At 41.3% G+C, this 23,369-nt stretch overlaps 1 protein-coding gene across 2 annotated transcripts in view; it reads right to left on the minus strand.

The window, feature by feature from the left end:
* The window catches only part of LOC136878020 (uncharacterized), a 283,166-nt gene extending 274,009 nt beyond the window's left edge, over positions 1–9,157 (minus strand). For both annotated transcript variants that reach the window (XM_067152051.2, XM_067152052.2), the window contains exon 1: positions 9,011–9,157. In XM_067152051.2, the coding sequence (XP_067008152.2) occupies positions 9,011–9,104 (94 nt within the window). In that variant the 5' untranslated portion in view covers positions 9,105–9,157. The remainder of the gene's footprint in view (positions 1–9,010) is intronic.
* Between the last annotated feature and the right edge of the window lie 14,212 nt (positions 9,158–23,369).

Consider the following 23,369-nt stretch of genomic DNA (forward strand, 5'->3'; position numbering starts at 1 on the left):
TTGTATCCCGTTATTCGTTGGAATACACATGGTTTGGGTTTATTATTCTGTGGAAATTTGTTTTGAAACAAAGGGGCAGCCTATTTGAGGTGGTAAAGGCGTGCTCGGTTCATCCAGAAGGACGTGGAGTCGATTCCCTATGATAAAGTCGAAAAATACATTATGATATTTCCACCTCTGGGTGTGCACATAGCTCTGAGGTTCACTCATCCTACACTCATCATCAAGTTGATTCCGGGGGCCAGAGGTGGTCAGACGACAAATGGTTAACCACTCTATACCACTTTATCCTAATTTACCTTCCACTCCTCCAAAGGCCTTCATGACATGTATAGGCCTACAGGTTTGCTTTTATTTGCTTTCGAGTTGAAAAATCTAACCTCCATCTCTGGCAGTGAAATGTGCTCTAACTCTTCAGCGGACGGAAGCTCGCGGAAGGGGAACAGAATTCCGACGTTCAACGATATGAAGCCAGAGCAAGTTCTTCCTTTTGTTAAGAGGATCTGGAATGCCCTTTCTCACACTTGTGAAAATTGCCAGATTTATGCCCCATACATCTTTTAAATATCCTCAGCTATACTTCTGAAATATTTACGTTCGTTTTCCGCACCTACCTTAAGTTCACTAAAAACCAGAACCTTTCTGATTTGAATGTGGTCGTCTGAGAATGGAAACCTGGTACCTGCAATTTTTTCGAAATATTGTTTTATTTTCTCATTGTGGCTGTACAAATACAGTGGATCATTCTATAGAGACCAAGTAACAAAATATCCAATAGAATTAAAATGAATCAGCACCGCCATCTCGTATCTTGTATATTATGACACCTGTATGCAGGTAGTTCGTAAATATAAAATAAAAATATAAGAAGAACAAAATTAATCTCTTGTACTAATTAACATGATTAAAATTTAAGTCATAATTTGGAATAATTTTGTTTTCCATTTCCAACCACGGGACAGAGTTTTCACTCTCCTATAAAATCAGGTGATTCTTAAGCGATGGTATGATAAAAACCAAACCCCATGGCACTACAGCCCTTGAAGGGCCTTGGCCTACCTAGCGACCGCTGCTCAGCCCGAAGGCCTGCAGATTACGAGGTGTCGTGTGGTCAGCACGACGAATCCTCTCGGCCGTTATTCTTGGCTTTCTAGACCGGGGATGGTATGATACATGATTTAGTATTAATCAAAGCAGTTTGTGAGAGAGACAAATATTACGTAGGACTGTTAACAGTGACTGATTCGGACAGTGAGAAAAGCTACGAGTTGGTCCCTTGTAGCTGTGTAAAAGCCTTAATGAAAATTGGAACTTCTTACGTTCTGTGGTTTCAGGTATATATGTATATTATATTAATAATACCAAACGTCAAAAATTGCCATCCAAATAATGCATTATGTACAGTATGGTCATACAATGAAGCAATAAATTATAAACCAAACACTTCACGCCATGCATCCATATTGTTATGACAATACTATCAACGTAGAGAGTGAAGCTGTTTTTTACACATTAATGGAAAACGTACGATTCTCTGTTACTTGTTTTGAAAATGCGGAAGTTTAAAGTATGTATCGAATAGAGTAATTTTAATTATACACTGACTGACAGAGCAAATGCAACACCAAGAAGGAGTAGTCAGAACTTTATGCCAATTGCAGGGTAGACTGACGTCACTGAGGTATGCTCATGATGTGAAATGCGCCGCTGTGCTGGGCACGTAGCGAACGATAAATGGGACACGGCGTTGGCGAATGGCCCACTTCGTACCGTGATTTCTCAGCCGACAGTCATTGTAGAACGTGTTGTCGTGTGCCACAGGACACGTGTATAGCTAAGAATGCCAGGCCGCCGTCAACGGAGGCATTTCCAGCAGACAGACGACTTTACGAGGGGTATGGTGATCGGGCTGAGAAGGGCAGGTTGGTCGCTTCGTCAAATCGCAGCCGATACCCATAGGGATGTGTCCACGGTGCAGCGCCTGTGGCGAAGATGGTTGGTGCAGGGACATGTGGCACGTGCGAGGGGTCCAGGCGCAGCCCGAATGACGTCAGCACGCGAGGATCGGCGCATCCGCCGCCAAGCGGTGGCAGTCCCGCACGCCACGTCAACCGCCATTCTTCAGCATGTGCAAGACACCCTGGCTGTTCCAATATCGACCAGAACAATTTCCCGTCGATTGGTTGAAGGAGGCCTGCACTCCCGGCGTCCGCTCAGAAGACTACCATTGACTCCACAGCATAGACGTGCACGCCTGGCATGGTGCCGGGCTAGAGCGACTTGGATGAGGGAATGGCGGAACGTCGTGTTCTCCGATGAGTCACGCTTCTGTTCTGTCAGTGATAGTCACCGCAGACGAGTGTGGCGTCGGCGTGGAGAAAGGTCAAATCCGGCAGTAACTGTGGAGCGCCCTACCGCTAGACAACGCGGCATCATGGTTTGGGGCGCTATTGCGTATGATTCCACGTCACCTCTAGTGCGTATTCAAGGCACGTTAAATGAATGCCCACCGCTACGTGCAGCATGTGCTGCGGCCGGTGGCACTCCCGTACCTTCAGGGGCTGCCCAATGCTCTGTTTCAGCAGGATAATGCCCGCCCACACACTGCTCGCATCTCCCAACAGGCTCTACGAGGTTTACAGATGCTTCCGTGGCCAGCGTACTCTCCGGATCTCTCACCAATCGAACACGTGTGGGATCTCATTGGACGCCGTTTGCAAACTCTGCCCCAGCCTCGTACGGACGACCAACTGTGGCAAATGGTTGACAGAGAATGGAGAACCATCCCTCAGGACACCATCCGCACTCTTATTGACTCTGTACCTCGACGTGTTTCTGCGTGCATCGCCGCTCGCGGTGGTCCTACATCCTACTGAGTCGATGCCGTGCGCATTGTGTAACCTGCATATCGGTTTGAAATAAACATCAATTATTCGTCCGTGCCGTCTCTGTTTTTCCCCAACTTTCATCCCTTTCGAACAACTCCTTCTTGGTGTTGCATTTGCTCTGTCAGTCAGTGTAAATCAAAAGATTATTTCTGGAATGAGTTTTATAAAGAAACATAGGAAATTTAATCAGTAAACTGTACATATCTTTATGAGATGAAAATGGCAAATATCCGAATCGCCTATTTTTAGTGTTCCAACTCCTTCTTAAAGGGTTTCCTGAGCAGGTTCTTTTAGTGTCAGGTGCACATTTTAAAAGCTTTTTAAATTTGTTACCTGGCATTGATCACAGAAAAATGTAGCTTCCACCGAAGTCTCAGTTCCATTCATGGAATCTGCTAAGTTATGGGTCGTGATGACCAATGATATTCGGAGTACGACTAGTGCATGTGGATGGTGTGAAAGTTGCTAATCATTTGATTAGTCGTGCTGCAAAGAGGCTCAGTGAAGAAAGCAATACCAATCGACCCCATTCGTCACTAAGCCTTCTACGCCTCATTATAGCGTCATAATCTGTTTTTACGGTTCCCTATAATTGCGCGTTTCTATTTTGAGTATGCAACCATCCTTTGGGCTGAAGACACCAATTGGAATCACTAACCTTCAATTTTTGTGTGAGTTTGTTAAATAACTTTATCATATTCTCCAATGATTCCATTTAGAATCACTGTTCCATTTTCCCTATTTTTCCTAAAATTGTGTGGATTATTACACATAAACTTTATCCATACCAATGAAGGGAATTTTCTTTTCCATATGTCAAATAAATTTCGGTAACACAAAGACACTTCAAAATATTATACGTTGACAAGTGATTGACAGATTCGTGTCCATTACATATGTTGTTCATTTACCAGTGAATTCGAATCAAATATCCATATTTTCTAAATTTTCTCCTGTTTGCCAATTGAATTTCCCTAAAAATTCAAAATAACTCCCCATTTACTGATTCTTCTCTTTCACTCCGTCATTATTTCTCCTATTCTAAGAACGATATATTTATATAATCTAGTCCTTAACCACATATTTCAAGAGTAAATTTATTGACACACATTCTCAGTCAGTTACTACATATTTCATAATCAATTAACACATATTTTATGATCAACTCTTTATCGCATTTTTCTGGACGATATACATGTTCTATTGCAACATATTTCTTTACCAGTATCCCGAAACCTTTTTTTTATTCTTAGCCTACCATATAATTCAATGGTCAGCCATGAAGTACATCATGGTCAATTAAAAAATGATTATCGAGCTCGATAGCTACAGTCGCTTAAGTGAGGCCAATATCCAGTATTCGGGAAATAGTAGGTTCGAACCCCGCTGTCGGTAGCCCTGAATATGGTTTTCCGTGGTTTCCCATTTTTACACCAGGCAAATGCTGGGGCTGTACCTTAATTAAGGCCACGGCCGCTTCCTTCCCAGTCCTAGCCCTTTCCTGTCCCATCGTCGCCATAAGACATATCTGTGTCGGTGCGACGTAAAGCCAATAGCAAAAAAAGAAGTGATTAGTGAACAACTTATTACTACACAGTTATTCTTTATCCTCCGTAATATATACAATTACTACTGTACTTTATGATCAGTTATATTTTGCAACCATTTATCATAGATTACATGTTTTATCATCAATACACCAAGGTTACGTCATCACTTACCACATATTAATATTTTTTAATCGTTAATTGTCTCAGAAATGTGTTCTTCTTAGGAGCTAAGTCCGCTAATTATTTCCGGAGGATCGATGGTAGTGGTAAATAAACCAGTCTTATATTGTTCAACCCTGAGCGACAGCTAATTTCAGATCATCCTCTTCGTGAGGGTTTCCCCTTCATTTCGTTATTATTGTAGATACTGAGTTTATAATTCGCGACACCAAACCTAATCAAAATTGTAATTAATTACAGCTACTAACAATATCACATTATTTTAAATTATATGGCCGAGGCGGTAAAGGCGTGCTCTGTTCGCCCGGAAGGACGTGGGTTCGAATCCCCGTCAGGAAGTCGTAAAATTTAAGAAACGATATTTCCACTTCCGGAGGTGCATATGGCCTCGAGGTTCACTCAGCCTACACCAAAAATGAGTACCAGGTTAATTCCTGGGGGCAAAGGCGGCCGGGCGTAGAGCTAACCACTCTACCCCCATCACGTGCCGAGGTTAACAATAGTGGAAACCTTTACCTTCCATTCCTCCAAGGGCCTTCATGGCCTGTACGAAGGTGACTTTGCTTTGCTTTGCTTTGCTTGAACTCGATAATACCGACGGAATCATCAGCGTCAATGCTAATTCGAGGTTATAAATTGTAGGGTCCTCCTCTGTGGTGTAGTGATTAGTGTTTTTGGCTGCCAACCCCTGGAGAGCCGGGTTCAATTCCCAGCTCTGCCACGAAATTTGAAAAGTGGTACGAGGGCTGGAACGAAGTCCACTCAGCCTCCGGGGGTCAACTGAGTAGAGGGGTTTCGATTCCCACCTCATCCATCCTAAAAGTGCTTTTCCGTGGTTTCCCACGTCTCCTCCAGGTAAATGCCGAACTTAAGGCCACAGCCGCTTTCTTCCCTCTTCCTTGTCAATCCTTTCCACTCCTCCCCCCCCCCCCACAAAAGCCCTGTTCAGCATAGTAGATGTGGCCTCCTGAGCGAGGTACTGGTCCTCCTTCCCAGTTGTATCCTCTCGGCCCAAAGTCGCACGATTCAGGACACTGCCCTTGAGGCGTTTAAGGTGGTATCCCTCGCTGAGTCCGAGGGAAAAAACTAACCCTGGACGAAAAACAGATATAGAAAGAAAGGAAGAAAGAAAGGAAGAAAGAAAGAAAGAAACTGTAGGGAATGCACGAAATGATTACAGCTGCAAACATCACTTACATTAGAACAGGAAGAGTACATTAAACCTATGAACAGCTAATGTAGTAGACTGTGAACTTACCGGGCCTCGTACTAGCCGAGACGGTAAAAAAGTGCACCGTTAAAAATTGCACACCTATTCTATGAAGAGACAGTTTCAAATTCTATTCTCATCTTTGCACGAAGATTACATATAGTCGTCTTAACTAGCAAGTTTGGCTCGTTTTTCATTGTTGGTATATAGGTAACAAGCAGAGAAATATATTATTGATCTTAAATACTAGCAGTGTTAGATGGGTTGCATATTCATGAATTTTAAGGAACTGGCGGACCTCTCTGTATAAAATAACCTACGAAAACTTCTTTCCCCTCCATTCTTTAACTTTTTAAAAAACAAAACTATAATTTCTGTGTAGGAAATGCTTAATTTATTTTGTGTTGTGATAAATTAAAAATTAATTGTGTGGTAATTCAATTAATTCTAAAACTCATAAATTAAATTAATGTCATTGATTACTGCTTAAATAATTCACATAATCTGAAATGAAAGGCAGAAAATAAAATAGATTAAATAATAAATAATGAGAAGGAAGAGAATAACTTGTATAATATATATTACTCTAACTTCTTTATATCTCCACTTAACGTAAGATTACGGAGTGCGACATCTAATATAAACACGTCTTTAATTTATGTCTCATGTTAACTTCATGTATAACAAATGCTTTAATGTTATTTGAATTGATTCCCCGTCCAATTACTATCAAAATTTATGACATGATGAAAATCTCAAGTTATTGTATAAATCAGAAATACGACGAGATAATCATTCTTTCTTAACTCTAATGAAAGTGAGAGGTCCGACTTTTCGAAGAATGCAAGTACTAACCAATAAGTGACAGGACTACGAATAACGTTAAAACGTAGGTGTCGCAGGTCTAATACCATCCAACAAAGGGAAGTTCGATAAGATACGTGAAAATGACGATAATGGCACAACTGAAGATAATTACGAACACAACTGTGGGCTGTGAATTTCTTCTTTTTGGTAGTTGTTTAATGTCGCACTAACATATCGAATGTTTCCGGCGACGCAAGGAAAAGGGCTAAGAATGGGAAGGCAGTGGATGTAGCCGTAATTAAGATACAGTCCCAGCACGTAATCTGATGTGAAAATGGGAAACCACGGAAAACCGTCTTCAGGGCTGCCGAAATGGGATTCGAACCCACTATCCCCCAGATGCAAGCTCACAGCCGCGTGCCCCTAACCGCATGACCAACTCGCCCGGTTTCAATTGAATTAAAGCGTAGTTAACAATAAAATAAAAACTAATAGAAAATACACTTTTATACACGATAAAACAGGCCACTATCCCTCATAAAACGGGTGATGAGGTCTGTTGACTGCTCGTGATCTCGTTGGATGAGGGAGATGGTACTCGGAAGATCGCACATCGACCAGGTCCACGCACTCCGTAAGGATGTGTACTAAGGTACCCTTAAAACAAACAAAAAATGTTCGTTCACGTGTAACCACTCTTGAATACCAAGTAACTGTATCGAGACTCGATTCTATAACGCAACTACTTGCGCAACCCAATCATTGACTGAAAACCAAATGTAAGGGAACTCTGGGAGGGCTATATTTAACGAATATTTCACTGTAAAAATACGAGTATCAAACAGAGAAAATGGGTTGAGACATTGTAAATAAACTGAACTATTTCTCAGAAGGGAAAAACTTCCGAACCTGTCTTTCCGACCCTCGACTATTTATACACGTATTTTATCACGTTTCTCTGTGATGAATGTATCCTTTTGTTTTACAAATCCATAATCATATCAAGAAAATACGAATGTGGAAATGTATCAGGAGGAAGAGAAAAGTGAAGTTCTGGTGCTTTTAATTGTAAGGTTCGTAATCCTTCGCCACAACCCACACTACACCTACATCGCCCTTTCGAAAACAGGAGAAGAAACCTTTCAGTAGATGGAGAGGCAATATAATTGTTCCATTTAACATTATAAATTCACTCAATATTTATGTATCAAGTACGAAAAGCAAATTTAGCGAACGAAACCAGTGTTACTGGACGGAGCGCAGCTCATTAAAAGCTCCCTGAATCATATGAACAATTTAAAGTTGTTTTAAAAGTAAAAGAAAACGTCGTATTGAGTCAATTGTTCTCATACGCGTTGCTCATTTAAAATGAAGCACGTTTTCTTGCAATGATATGTGTGCAACCAAACTGCTTTGCATTCATTGCAAACATGTAAGGAACAAGCGGTGGAGTTTCATCTTCATGAAATAGTTTCAACTTTTCTATAGAACTGTCATTTTTCATTTCTATGAACGAAGTAAATTTTTGATGAATACAAGTAATTTATATTCAAGATAATAAAACAACGTTTAGTTATATATCGCACATGGGCTGCAATAGTGGTACAACTCAAAACATCAAGTTCTGAGATAAATGTGTGCAAAGTTCCCTTTAGTATTGAAATCATGAAATCACACGATTAATCTATGGAATAAGGACAATGACCTAGATGCTAGGCTCCATTAAATAGCAAGCATCATGATCATTATTATATAAAGAACAAGCGGCTCAATAGGAGTTAATAAAAATGTTACTTAATAATTGCTCCTTCATTTCCCTTGCCGAAGCCATGACCTAGACGTTTTGAGATGCGACACTATTACTGCAATGTTTATTTATATATTATGTTGGACTATCTTATGCGTTCCCGGCTTACAATAATGAAACAAATTTGCGAACAATGCTTGGGTCTGCAATCCGATTTCGTATTTTTTTAAAGTTGTGTTACTATTGCAGACCGTGAGCGATATGCTGATACATATAATGACGTATTTTGTTTAAGAGTCCACAAAAGTATTGTTATTATTGTTTTTATAAAAAACTTCGTTTTAGTTGATAGTTTCTATAAAGACGTATGAAACGTATCAAATGTTGGTAAGCATTGTAGCATTAGGCACTTCAGTATAAAATAAAACACTGATAAATGATTTTATTACGGAGGATATGAATAAACATATTATTACACGATATTCTTATTGACACGTTCATTAAGAAATGCATTCGTAAGTTTAAGCAAAGTGAAATGATTTCGACTTGTTTTTGTTCATGTTGATCGCCTTCCATTGGACGAAAAGACTGCTCCAGCCACCATAAAGCAAGAATGAGAGCGGCCTACCTTGATTGTTGTTAACGAGAAGAGCAGCGAGCACAAGCAAGGCCAGCTGAAGATACGTCACTGATGCACAGCCCGTTGAAATGGAAGCTGCCATGCTGACAGCGGAGCCTCGCCAAAGCCGCCAACTAGCCAACCGGTCCGGTGCCGAACAACATGACGTGTGAAGCTGGGATGACCGTGTTGTGAGCAACAGTCACCTTGTTTGTATAATTGAAACATATTTAGCATGACAACTTCGCCTAGAAACATCAAGATGGAGACGCACAAAAGACATAGAAAGGAACACTTCGATTAATATATTTTCCAGCGATTGGCCCAATGCCATTTAGCACAGGCAGCATGTGGAGAGTCCTGAAAGAAAGCCGTCTTTTATACCATCCGCTTTAAGTTTTGACTTTATGTTACAGACGGATTACATTTTAAATTTCAATTACATTTTATGCGATTGAATACTGAATAATGATTAGTAACATAATAGGTGTTTTCATTTTAGAATCATGAATTATTGACTGAAGTGGAATGAGAATGGTATGTCACAATCCCCCATTCAATAATTAAGCTTCTAGAACATTATTTTCCTCCCTAAAGTCGTAAGTAGGTTACAGTTCACGTATTAGTGTGTATGGAAATACGGTCTACTTATTGTTGATACATAAACCAGCCTGCTATTCAAATCCATAATCTGCAATATTCTACTAACAAGTTACTTATCATTGAGCAGGTAATATTTAGACATTAAAATTCCTGTATTAGTTTGCCTGAATATGCCTTTAAAAGATTAAATTAGGCGCTATCAAACTTTGTATAAACTTATTTTGACTAATTCTTCCATCGACGTTTCTCGCAGTCTGGTGGGATCACTGGCGTGAAATGGGATGTGTATGACGACTTTGCTGTTTTGTTCCTTTTTTTTACAAGTTTCTTTACATCGCTCCAACACAGATAGGTCTTATGGCGAATATGGGATAGGAAAGGGCTAGGAGTGGGAAGGAAGCGGCCGTGGTCTGATGAGAAAATCGGAAACCACGGAAAACCATCTTCAGGGCTGCCGGCAGTGGGGTTCGAACCCACTATCTCCCGAATGCAAGCTCACAGCTGCGTGCCCCTAACCGCATGGCCAAGTCCCTCGGCTCTTTGCTCTGTTTTACGGGGATGCCCTTCCTGACGTGGATCCTACGTAGAGGAATTATTCAGTGTTTCTGTGATGGTTGGTTGTATGGTGTGTGTGTGTGTGTGTGTGTGTGTGTGTGTGTGTGTGTGTGTGTGTGTGTGAAGTGCACAAACACAAACTCTAAATCCCCGAGTCAGAGGAATGAACCAGACACTTGTAAGATCCCGATCCGGCTAGGAGTCGAACTTGGGGCCATCTGCAATGAAGGCATCAACGTTGACCATTCAGCTAAGGATCTGGACTTTGTATTAAACATAACCATTTAAAATTTAAATTACCTCATGAACAGTATTAAATAGGTATGTTACTGTATCTGCAGTAGGCCTCCGTAGCGTAACGGTTAGCGTTATTGGCTGCCGTCCTCGGAGGCCCACATTCGATTCTGGGTACTGTCAGAGATTTAATAATGGCAGGATGGCTGGTATGTGGTAAGTAAGTAAACTCGTGTCCTGAGATGGTGCAGCTCTTTTCAGGCACACCCCCGATAGAGGTGACCTGCATATACCATTTTAACCACATACCAGCCATTTCGGGAATCGAATCCGGACCACCGAGGACGGCAACTAATACTGCAAACCGTTACGCTAAGGAGGCGGACTGGTTAGGCACACCTCCATGAGGATGTGTCTGAAAAGAGCTGCACCACCGTGGGACGAGAACACGACTTTAAGTGACAATTTGTTATTTATCCCAAATATGTGAAGACAGAATGGAACTGTTCTAAAGCAACTTACTCTCCACCTACATAACAGTTGAGTAATGTGTATTTTTCAACGTTTTCTGGCGTAAAATACCTCGTTTCACTGAAGATATTTCTAATAATAATGTTATAGGCTTTACGTCCCACTAACTACTTTTACGGTTTTCGAAGACGCCGAGGTGCCGGAACTTAGTCCCGCAGGAGTTATTTTACGTGCCAGTAAATCTACCGACACGACCTGACGTATTTGAGCACCTTCAAATACCGCCGAACTGAGCCAGGAACGAACATGCCAAGTTGGGTTTAGAAGGCCAGCGCCTCAACCATCTCAGCCACTCGACCCGGAAGGATATTTCTAAATCGAAAGAATATCCTCTGTTCCTCTCAACATCACAGGATGTGATCGGGCTATACTCTCCACCGACCAAGTTATATAGAACCAAAAAGAAACAAAAAAGAATAAAAAGTAACGCTTTTGGCGTTTAAATAGGCATTTATAGACACTAACCAGCGAATCTCTACCGGGTTACTTTGACTTATAATTGTTTTTTACCTTTACATGCTTATCCGTTACATTTTATAAAATATCCTTAGCTTACTTATAAGCTCTCACTCTGGGCCCAGGAATTCAGTGACGATCAGTAGGACCGTTAGTGGCCAAAGAGGCCCGCATCGGGGTGCCCATTCAACCACTCTTTCTCGTCAACAGTCTCCCATGATCTACCCTTTCAGAAACCTTGGCTATGTCAATAGCGATACAGTCCATTTGACCTCCTGAAACTAAAATATCTGCTGTATCTTGCTGGAACCCAGCAAGTTGAGACTCGCTGGAATAGCATTCCAATTGCCTTCTATCAGATCAGTCAGTAATTTCGCAAACGTATCTGATATAATCAGAAAGAATGCTTTGCCAGAGCTTAAATGCAACACCTGTAATACGTGAGTGATATCACTGCTAGAGCCTGGAGATTCTTGCAGTAGAAATGGCGTATGGCTTATAGTGCCGGGAGTGTCCGAGGACATGTTCGGCTCGCCTGGTGCAGGTCTTTTGATTTGACACCCGCAGGCGACCTGCGCGTCGTTATTAGGACGAAATGCTGATGAAGACGACACAGACACCAAGCCCCTGTGCCAGCGAAATTAACCAATGATGGTTAAAATTCCCGACCGTGCCGGGAATCGAACCCAGGACCCCTGTGACCAAAGGCCAGCACGCTAACCATGTAGCCATGGAGTTGGACATTCTTGTAGTAATACTGTAGGTTAGAATGCAAACTAGTATCAAGTAGCATATTGCCCGCATTCCGGTTGTGTAGCGGGAGTTGCAGAGTGGCAGTAGTAGGGGTTATAGCAGATCGTGTCCTAAATAAATATGTAATTCTCGTAGCCAAACGTTGTCAGAACATGGTTACTTGATACTCGTTTGTCTTCGAACCTATTACTGAATCTGTCGACAAGGCTATTCAGGTATTGAACGCTGGAAAGGTAGAGCGTAGATTTATTATTTAAAATGTTATATGCTTTATGTCCCACTAACTACTTTCCGGTATTAAGAGACTCCGAGGTGCCGGAATTTAGTCCCGCAGGAGTTCATTTTACGTGCCAGTAAATCTATTGACACGAGGCTGACGTATTTGAGCACCTTTAAATACCACCGGACTGAGCCAGGATCGAACCTGCCAAGTTCGAGAAATTTATTATTATGTAGACTAAATGTATGTAAATGTGTACTAGTTTTTATAAGAATTGTGTGTATGTTTGTATGAATGGTTGTCTTTAATATACCCTACAGGGCATAAATAACGATGCATAATCGAACTTACCTGCTTACCTCTTACTAAATAAATCTACCAGCCTAGCTGCAGTCGGCAGCCGGTCGATTACTGGGTCCTTGCGACGAGAGTATGGAGGTTAGGAAAATTACTCTATTTCTACAAATTACGAAATGAGGAACTCAGTTATGATTCATATTTTACTGGACAAAGCATGTTTGACTAATCAAATAAACAAGAAATTTGTTATCACTCTTTCCTATGTACAATATAAAGGCGCATATTCATAATTTATAAAATTACATTCAGTGATGACTCGGTGCTGATGAGTAAATCTGTGAACCAAACTTGTATTCCTCTTTAAGGAATACCATCGGACCTATAAAAGTAAAAAAACATGATGCCAAGATCAGAACTGTCTCGCAGAAATAAAGCCATTGCAAGGGATCCCCTCACATATTTGGGAGTACACACACAAATAGTAAGTTCGTCTGCTACAACTACGACTAAAATAGATCTACCACTGCAACCGTATCTGTCCCTACCATACATAGAGGTATGCATACGGATGCGAACTCATGTCTATTAAGTAATCATTGTATTTACAAGATAGCATAACACTATTAATTCCTTATAGTCACGATGTCCTATATATAATTCATGACAATATTAACATGTAACCGGAAAGATCAAAGAAACATCACTGTCAAATACTTCTCTATCTGAAGGGGAATGCCTTACCACACAAATAAACATACTGTACACACGGATGCCAATAATAGACATCAAATTAATCATCTGGAATAAAAAAACACAAGAGAAACAGACCAAAAATAACAATTCGCATGCAAGCATACGAGACGAAAACTCCCCTTTAAAGGCTGTGGGTCGTGTCTTTGACCTACGGAGTGGAATGAGGATCTCTCCCTGACTAGCAGCAAAAAGAAACAGTAAACAAACATGCCTCCTAGACCTAGTTCCTCTCAGCTGATGCGAACTTGACGGAACCGGGACTCTCATTCTTCCACTCTTACAAGCGGGCATATCAGCTCCCTCGGTCATTCCTACCACAAGGGATCATTTGTTTTCACAAATACAAAAGGCTCAAACGCCTGGCCGCATCTAGGGTCTATCTCATTAAATCAGGGTACTCTGACGTACCAATTCATTATGAACGCTAGGGCGCATCTTTCATACAGCGCAACATCTCTTCCTTGAGTCCCAGGTTCAAGTCAAGTGCATAGTGAAAAACTCTGTCGGAAATTCAGATAATCTTACTGTTACGGCGTTGCTACAGTTCATATGCCGCCTCACCCAATCACTGGAAACCATGCAATAATAACATGCAGATCCCGACATAAATTTAACTAACATTTTATTCCTACCCAGACTCCGTATTGAATTATCAGAACTTTCCTTTGACGACAATTCCGTTGCGCAGATCCCTCTATCCTGCCCAATACAGAGAAACGATAAACTACTCTGAGTAACCCTCATTTACAAGATACATTTGTACAGATACTAAGGAATATACTAATCTAATGTACGCAAAACAAGCTCGCATAATACTACGCACTCTTCTTCCTATCACGTAACCTAATTTCTATCGTTGTTGCTGCATATATATATATATGCGTTACACATTAATGTTATAAAATCATCTTAATGAATGGCCTGATAGGCTATAATCACGTCATCTACCAATATTTAGAAATTTAACTACTGTATTTCTGCGCAACAATCCCCGATCTTAACATATACTTAAGTACGATTCACTTATCTATCATCTTGGAGACCTCTTCCTCTCCTTCCGGGTTGAACCGCGCCAGCTTAACCCATCATGGTAGTAGTATGGTCCTGGGTCGATCCTCTAGGTCCAGTCTCCATGTGTAGCTCGTTCATGATGTCTTCTTCGGTATGGATGCCTCGTTGTTCGTCTTCTTGGGGTTATGGGCGGAAGTTCGTAACACCTGTCTCTTGCACACGGCACCGGTCTTCACTAGAATGAAATATCTACTTTATTCATAGCACACCATCTCCCGATATATTTTATTCCCTTTTGAAATGGGAATCAGTACTGGCTATCTGCTACCTCAAAAACTGAAAACCAACACTGAGTCGTTCGAGGCAATTTACTATTTCTTGCTCCACTGATCTAGTCTCCTAAGTCTAGCACGAATAATACCGATTGCTTTAGTTTATTATGAGTACTTATTTTGCACTTCGCAAACACCCTTACTGCTTCATAATGAAGTCTATAAATACGACATTCATACCGTCAATTAATTAGGCACTCGCGATCTCACTGCAAAGCGCCTAAATATTATCATACACTTGAATTACTACCGGGAAGTTTATAAATCTCCAATCCACTGAATCAAAGTTATCGCAACTGCACTTATTATTCATAATCTTTGTCCTAAACAAAGGTTTCTGGCGTAAATACAAGCAGACGCGCGACACGCACGGACAGCGATCTTATCGTCGAATGAATCCCCTCCTTCCGCATCTTTCAGCTCTTATAGGAGGCAGAAACCCACGCGACGCCCTGGGAAGCCCCTGGAAAAAACTTAAGATTGGTATGCAGCCACTAAACAGTTTCCCACGGTGGTCGGCTTACCGCGTAGTTATTAATCTAATTATTTGTTAAAAGCATCACACGTATAGTTGGCTTCGTAAAATTCTGGAGATAATTTCCATCCTTTTATTATCTTGGGAAAACCTTCAGGTAGAGGAGATATCGCTCAATTCCCGTGATGTGACGAACCTGACTACTCCCGCTAAAAATTATTGTTAGGGTGGCATGGTTCTTCCCCCCAAAAATTATTATCTCTCTTTCTCCCTTCCACATATTATGTCTCACTCATGCATCGCCTAGGGAATCACCTTCTGAGTTCCCGCGTTCTATATGGCATCATGCCCATCCAGTTGGCGTCATGTTGCGCAATATTATTTCGGCGTTAAATATCATTTGTTAATAACTGAACAGAATGGTACAGTACATACGTATACCCGTTAGTCTGGCTTCCTCATACTAGTTCTGGGATAACGTGAGATGAAATTATATGCCATGTTTTATGTCTGGATGCCCTTCCTGACGTCAACCTCAGTTGAGGAGTTAATGAAGATGAAGTTGATGATGGTGAATGAAATTGGCTAAGAAGTGGGAGAAATCGGCTGTGACATCTGAATAGGAGCTGTCTCGGCATTTTCCACGAAGTGAAAATATAAAACCACAGAAAACCATTCTCGCGACAGCTGCGACGATGGAGTTCGAATCCACTTGTCTCCCAAATACTGAACTTGCCTCCATAGTCATAACGCGTCAGAACGTGCGGCCGCTTCACTGGGTTTTGTATGAATTGAAATTGTATGATATTATTTTACACTCGGGTAAACAAACCACATAAGTTTTTGCAATGAAGACTGCGTACAAGTGCTGTGCTTATCTCCAACGAGATATGCTCCATTAACGCGAGTTTTCTTCGCTACATACCTCTGGAGAAACAGCTCTCGACATCCGACGTTAAAATACCGGAAAGAGAAAACCAATGAACAGGTTACATCATAGCCTATTCATTACATCGTAGAATTTGCCATGGTCACATCGGATTCACATTAGGTCACCAGTATTTGGTTCGTGAAAGGTTAATCTTGTAACCGTTATTACAAAACATAATAATATAATGTTAACTTCTTTGTTTCTTTTTTTTTTTTTTTTTTTTTTTTTGCATCTGGGACGGTAAATATATAAATAACCTAATAATTGACGGTAATTGGTTGGGAATATACACGCTTCCTTGGCTGAAACTATAATAAAGCCTTAATCAAGATTTATAAAAAATATTTACCCTACATTGTCATAGCTTTCACGCTATATTGTACCAGACAGGGACATGAACCAAGGACTAGTGATCAAGTGGACGCGCATTTCTTTGTCTGAGAGCGAGCACGCGGGAACTCGAAGCTTGGAACGAAAAGAGGGAAAAGTTACCCCACCACAAGTTTTTGGTGAGTGGGAGAGGTACATTTCTTAGCATCGTAATCTTGGAACCATTTTTAAAACAGCTTAGCCAACTTCGTTTTCTAAATTAATGGAATTAACGATTTTAATAATACTGCACTGTACAATGATTCAAAAGATTTGTTCGTGGTTTGTGAATTTATTTTGAGTGTGTGACGTCCTTTATGGTGATAATCTTCTGTTAAAAGAAGAAATATGTGATTACATAACAGTGAAAAGTTATGGAGGCCATGTATTAAATGTCTTGACGTCCCACTTGATAGGGGGTACCTCGTGAGCGAGCCGAAATTTGAAGACAGTCATTTATTCATTACAGGAGATTCTGCGAGTATATTTCGTCCGGGTGAGTCTTAACCGCATTATAAGATCACTGGTCACCTGATTATCGCACTATTGCGCCTCAAATATACCGATAATAGGTAGTATAGGAAATTTGAGGGGGGAATACTTCTCAGCTAATATACGGTTTGGGAAGCGTCATTCCGGGGCAGTCTGTTTTATCTCGTGAGAGACAGATGTATGTCGGTATCGGTTCCCTTTGTGTGCGAACTTTTAAAGCAAAAATAGTCGAAACGACTTAATTCAAGTGGTGTACGAGTAGAACTAAAAGGGATATATTTAAGTACGCGGTGAAATTATTTTGACGAATTTTAAACAATAAGTTGAACCTATAGTACGAATATTATTATTATTATTATTATTATTATTATTATTATTATTATTATTATTATTATTATTTCATTCCGGGACATTGAATCAATGATCGGGTCGATCAGTGCGTCATGACGCAGACTAACGGAACGGGTATTAACTGTGTATGTATCTGTGCCATATATACTGAAGATTTCCAGTGCCTAGGACTATGGAGTTTGGCAGTAGCAGTCACAGCCAGCAAATGGAATATACAGCTATCAATATGGACATGAGTCAATACTAAAACTATGACGGACGCTCCGTAACTAGCCAAGGTGTCGTCGAGGGGCAATAAGACTGAGTAATACCATTCTATAACGCATGACGTGAGGGGTACGGAGAATTCGTTTTATAATGCTGTAGCTAGTAATTGATAGGGATTTTTAGTTGTTAAATATAAATTTGTAAAGGCATGGCACAGAGTTTCCTATAGTAACAAGTCTGAGTGACTTAATTTGTAGATATGGGAAATTTTGTTTGTTGGAAGGTTTTCCTTTTTATTTTATTTGAGGGATACAGCTAGTATCCCTTGAAGTTAATTTCTGTGTAGTTTATTTGGATATAATGGTGTGTATCATTAGTTCTTGGGATTGGTACTGTGAGAGGACTGGTATTCAACCGGCTGACCTATCATGAATGCCAAGTAATATTAGTGTAGTTTGTCATGTGAGAAAGAATCAATGTTGCAGTAAAATTAAATGACGTATGGCGTTTAGTGCCGAGAGTGTCCGACGACAAGTTCGGCTCGCCAGATGCAGGTCTTCAGATTTGACTCTCGTAGGCGACCTGCGCGTCGTGATGAGGATGAAATGATGATGAAAACGACGCATACACCCAGACCCCGTGCCAGCGAAATTAACCAATTGTGGTTAAAATTCCCGACCATGCCGTGAATCGAATCCAGGACCCCTCTGATCAAAGGCCAGCACGCTAACCATTTTGCCATGGAGCCGGACAATGTTGCAGGGAGTCACCCAGAGAGACAAAGGTGGTGGTGGTGATTATTGTTATAAGAGGAAGTACAACTTGGCAACCATCCTCTATGTAACACTAATCAGAGAGAGAAAATGGAAGGGGTCCGACACTTCGAAAAATGAAGGTGTCGGCCAAAGGAAGACAAGGGCCACAAAGGGCGTGAAAATGAAAGACTCCATAGGCCTCCATAGTAATACGGTCGGGGTCGGAAAAGAACAAGAGTTGACCAAGAGAGGTCGGATAGGATAGATAAAAGTAAGGAGCCTGGCACAAGTAAGTGGAAGCAATGCTAGGACTCAGCTAAAGGCCCCGTGGTCGCCAACCCACGCTCCAAATTTCAGAGCTCCTGGGGCCCCTTTAGTCGCCTCTTACGACAGGCAGGGGATACCGTGGGTGTTATTCTACCGCCCCCACCCACAGGGGGACCAGAGAGGCAAAGCGGCGACCTCCAATGAAATACATATCTAGCTCCCAGTTTTTAAATGTGAACGAATATAATGTGTGTTTTCGATAACAGTAGGGCCCTAATTACATTTTGAGTTGTGCTTGTTTTTAATTAACGTGTGAGTTTCTATCGTCATGAAGCAAGTGTAATATGAGGAATTAGTGACCATGTAAGTCAGGTAGGTCCACCATGTAGAAATTAGGCCCATTTTAAAATAATAATAATAATAATAATAATAGCAGCCGGTGTTTTGTTATTTAGATTTCTGTATCTGCTGAGTTACTATCAGGCCAGCTGTGTGAAAGAGTGTGTGGAGAAAAGGATATAATCTGCTGAAAAATGGGTCAGGGGGATGATGTTAGAATGGATTTGAAGTCAAGACTCACGGTGTAAATTATCGAAGTCAGATTGTGGGTGGACACATGTGAAGGCCTTTGAATTGAGAAATAAGAAATGAATTATGAATCACCTCGCTGAAATGAGAGTGTTAGTATATGAAGCGGATTGATGGTTGAAAGTGATATTTAAAGGGACGAATTGGTCCTGCATTGACAGCGTAAAGTTACGTCCTGTTGACCACACCTACGGCCGAGAGGGTGAGTGAACGGAGGCTTGCCTCTAAGAGTGCGCTTTATGCATACTTTGTCTTGTGTGTGTTTGCGACCCCACACAGTGAAATCGTGATCCGCATTGTGACATGTAAAAGGTTTCTAGTATTGTTCCTGCTTGGAGTGCTAATTAATTCGTTTCCTCAACCGACTTTTTCTTAATTGTTTTCATGCATCTAAAAATGTTAGTAGGGATTCCAGGTCCTCTGGAAACGTCGAAGATCCTGGTTTTGAGTCTGTGTGTGCAACTGACCGACACAAAAATGTTGGGACTAGTGGTTAGCGTTCATCTGTGTTGTGTATATAATTTCCTTTACTGCCTTGAGTTTTGTGTGTTTATTGTGCTGTGATGTCATTCAGGGTCGGCATTGGTGTCAACCAATGGTGCGACCGGTTGTGTGTATTTGGGTGGGGTTCGATTTGGATCCAAGGCATTTGACCTTTGTGTTTGTTTATGTTACATTACTTAAGGTTATTCCAGTGGGAAATTTGTTAATATTAGATTAGGTGTCACATTTGTTGATATTTGAGCGTCATGGTTTTCTTTGCCCAGTAAAACTGGGAGTAGCTTCAGTGATCAATACTTAATATTCCGTATACGTGAAGTCATGAAATAAATTATTCTTGAATGGTTATACTCAGTCTTATTCCCATAGCTTGAACAATGCTCAACGTATCCAAAGTTTAATTTTGTGAAATTCGATTATGTATTCGCCATGTATATATGCGTCATTTTTATCATCATCAGAAGTATAATAAACCCTTTGATTTTAAAATTTAAAATATTGTTCTCATTCGCGTAGTTGTATGACACCCGTATTCGCTTACCCTTTATGCCGCTAAGTTATTTACATATTTTTGATGCCCACTTGATTTTAACCCAGATAAAGACCCTGTAGATTTGTCACCGGAGACTTCATTGGTAGGGGTGGGTGCAATATGGCCATACCATTAAGAGATTTTATAGAATATTAACACCGCACGAAGAGATAATTCTGTAGAAATGAGAAGCCGTTCTGACCAGACTGTCAGAGCATGGTGGGACTAGGAGATGCATGAGGGTACGTACACACGGCAACTGGACTCAGGATACCTTCTACTGTTCGCCAGGAGAAAGGATCGACTGATCCTCCAACTAGTACAAGCAGATCCAATTGTTACGGTGTCCACCATCCAGGCATATGCAGTGCCATCGTTAGAAGACCCTATGTCTGTCCGAATCATTTCCTACCGATCTTGATAGCTGCAGTCGCATAAGTGCGGCCAGTATCCAGTATTCGGGAGATAGTAGGTTCGAACCCCACTGTCGGCAGCCCTGAAGATGGTTTTTCGTGGTTTCCCATTTTAACACCAGGCAAATGCTGGGGCTGTACCTCAATCAAGGCCACGGCCGCTTCCTTCCCACTCCTAGCCCTTCCATATCCCATCGTCGCCATAAGACCTATCTGTGTCGGTGCGACGTAAAGCAACTAGCGAACCATTTCCAGGCGCTTGGCTGAAAGAAATTTAGTCTCACGGCTCCCATTACATTTACAGTGGAGTTAAATCTGGACTGCTTCGGACAAGAACCAGGTTGTCTTTAGTGACAAATTCAGGTTTCACTTGTTCACTAACAATGCCTTCGTATCTGGAGGCCTCAATTCTTCCTTTGCTCTATCGTAAAATACTGCCCTACTCCCTACCTCCCACCACACCTGCTGGTGAGCTGGTCAGAGGTTCCATCGTATACGACAGTCGGTCACTCTTGGTAGTGACATGGGGCAAATATATAGCACAGCAACATGTGCAGAACATCGTGTGGTCACCCGTGTTGTCCTTCATTGCAGGGTTTCCAAGAGGCATTTTCCAACAGGATAATGCTAAGCCACATAGTGTAAAGGCATGACAGGAATGACTATGAAACAAAGCCATGGACAGCACTTCGTCGTGATCAGAAGGTTGCGGTGATGTGAAGAGACGAATATTGCCATTGATCCTCAGACGGGCTGTCATGGTTCATAAACTTCAGGGAACGACTTTAGAGAGACCAGTTATCGATCTAGAGATGTTCATAAAATATTAATGTGACCAATTCAGGAGTATCTCCTTTCAATTAACATAAAAATAATCACGCAAATCGATCGCGGAATCTCAGAGTAATCGGTGTGCATACGTTAAATATTTTCAACGCTATTTTCTTTTTAAGTCGGTTAATAAAACATTTTGGTGTACGAAAACTCTACACGGGCCACCGGGCGAGTTGGCCGTGCGCGTAGAGGCACGCGGCTGTGAGCTTGCACCCGGGAGATAGTAGGTTCGAATCCCACTATCGGCAGCCCTGAAAATGGTTTTCCGTGGTTTCCCATTTTCACACCAGGCAAATGCTGGGGCTGTACCTTAATTAAGGCCACGGCCGCTTCCTTCCAACTCCTAGGCCTTTCCTATCCCATCGTCGCCATAAGACCTATCTGTGTCGGTGCGACGTAAAGCCCCTAGCAAAAAAAAAAAAAAAAAAATCTACACGGGCCAAAGTACTATCACCACGTTCGGCAGACTACAGATTCAATATGTCAGCTATCGCTTTCATATCAATAAACTTATGTCATTATTACGTTTACGTAACCATGGTACCTGCTTGGAGAAATCTATTACGCGATTTTTCGATCTATGGGAGAGGCAAGTATTAAATACTACTTCTGATTTAATAAAATGTACTGAATCGATCGTCATGATGTTGTAATGGGACCAGTTCGAGAGTAACCCCTTTCAATAAGAAAAATCGATCGTGGAATCTCAGAGCAATCGGTGTATATATATTCCATATTTTCAAAGCTATTTTCTTTTTAAGTCGGTTAATAAAACATTTTGGTGTACGAAAACTCTACACAAGCCGAAGTACTATCACCACGTTCGGCAGACTACAGACTCAATATGTCAGCTATCGCTTTCATATCAATAAACTTATGCCATTGTTACGAGCCCGTGAACATGGTACCTCTTTGGAATAATCTATCACGCGAATAAGAAAAATAATTACGCGAATCGATCGCGGAATCTTAGAGTAATCGATGTACATACATTGAAATATACATACGCCCCAAATTGAGAATCTCCTCCCTTTTGTTGAAGTCGGTTAAGAAAAGTACTCCATAATGGTCGTCAAACTTCTGTGAGGAGACGCACCAAGGCAAGAAGAAGATGGTGGTGGTGGGAGTGGGAGTGGCTATTGTTTTATTGTTTCAAGACGAAGTACAACTGGGCAACAATCCTCTATTAACACTAATCAGAGGGAAGGGTTCCGACACTTCGAAAAATGAAGGTATCGGACAAAGAAACACAAGGGCCACGAAGGGTGTGAAAACGAAATACACTCTAGGATTCAAAAACAAAATTTGACCAAGCGAGGTAAGATAAAACTGAAGAGCCTGGCACAAGTAAATTGAAACAGTGCCAGGACTCAGCTAAGGGCACCGTGGTCCCCAAACCACGCTCCCAAGTTAAGAGCATCTGGGGCTCTATTAGTCGCCTCTTACGAGCGGAAATAAGAGGAATAGATAGTAGAATAAGCTAGGTAATCCAGCAACCTACAGTTCATAATGTACAACCATTTCACACGTGTTTCTTTTCCAGCAGAGGAACAAGACATCGCTTTGTTGAAATGTGGCATAAGAGCTAGTCTGCTATAACAGAAGTTATACAGGTCTCAGAACATAACTGGCATACGGAAACACGTTCATGATATATATATACTAGTGGCATGCATTTTTCGAACTTGAGATGGGTAACCAAGATTGAGCACAATGTGCCTTGCTGCATATGCAACCGTTATCACGCATGAGTAGAGCGTGAAAGCTAAAGTGCCCAAGTTTGCTACATTTCGTTCAGCAGGACACGTTCAAAGCGAAGCTTGCTGACTAGAGAGGATGATGTGAGGAAGTCCTTGTGTACAAAGAGCAAAGCCCGGGAATTCGGAGGTATAAAAGGGCGATGGA

This window comes from Anabrus simplex, chromosome 1 (assembly GCF_040414725.1).
Source record: "Anabrus simplex isolate iqAnaSimp1 chromosome 1, ASM4041472v1, whole genome shotgun sequence".
Taxonomy (NCBI): Eukaryota; Metazoa; Arthropoda; class Insecta; order Orthoptera; family Tettigoniidae; genus Anabrus; species Anabrus simplex.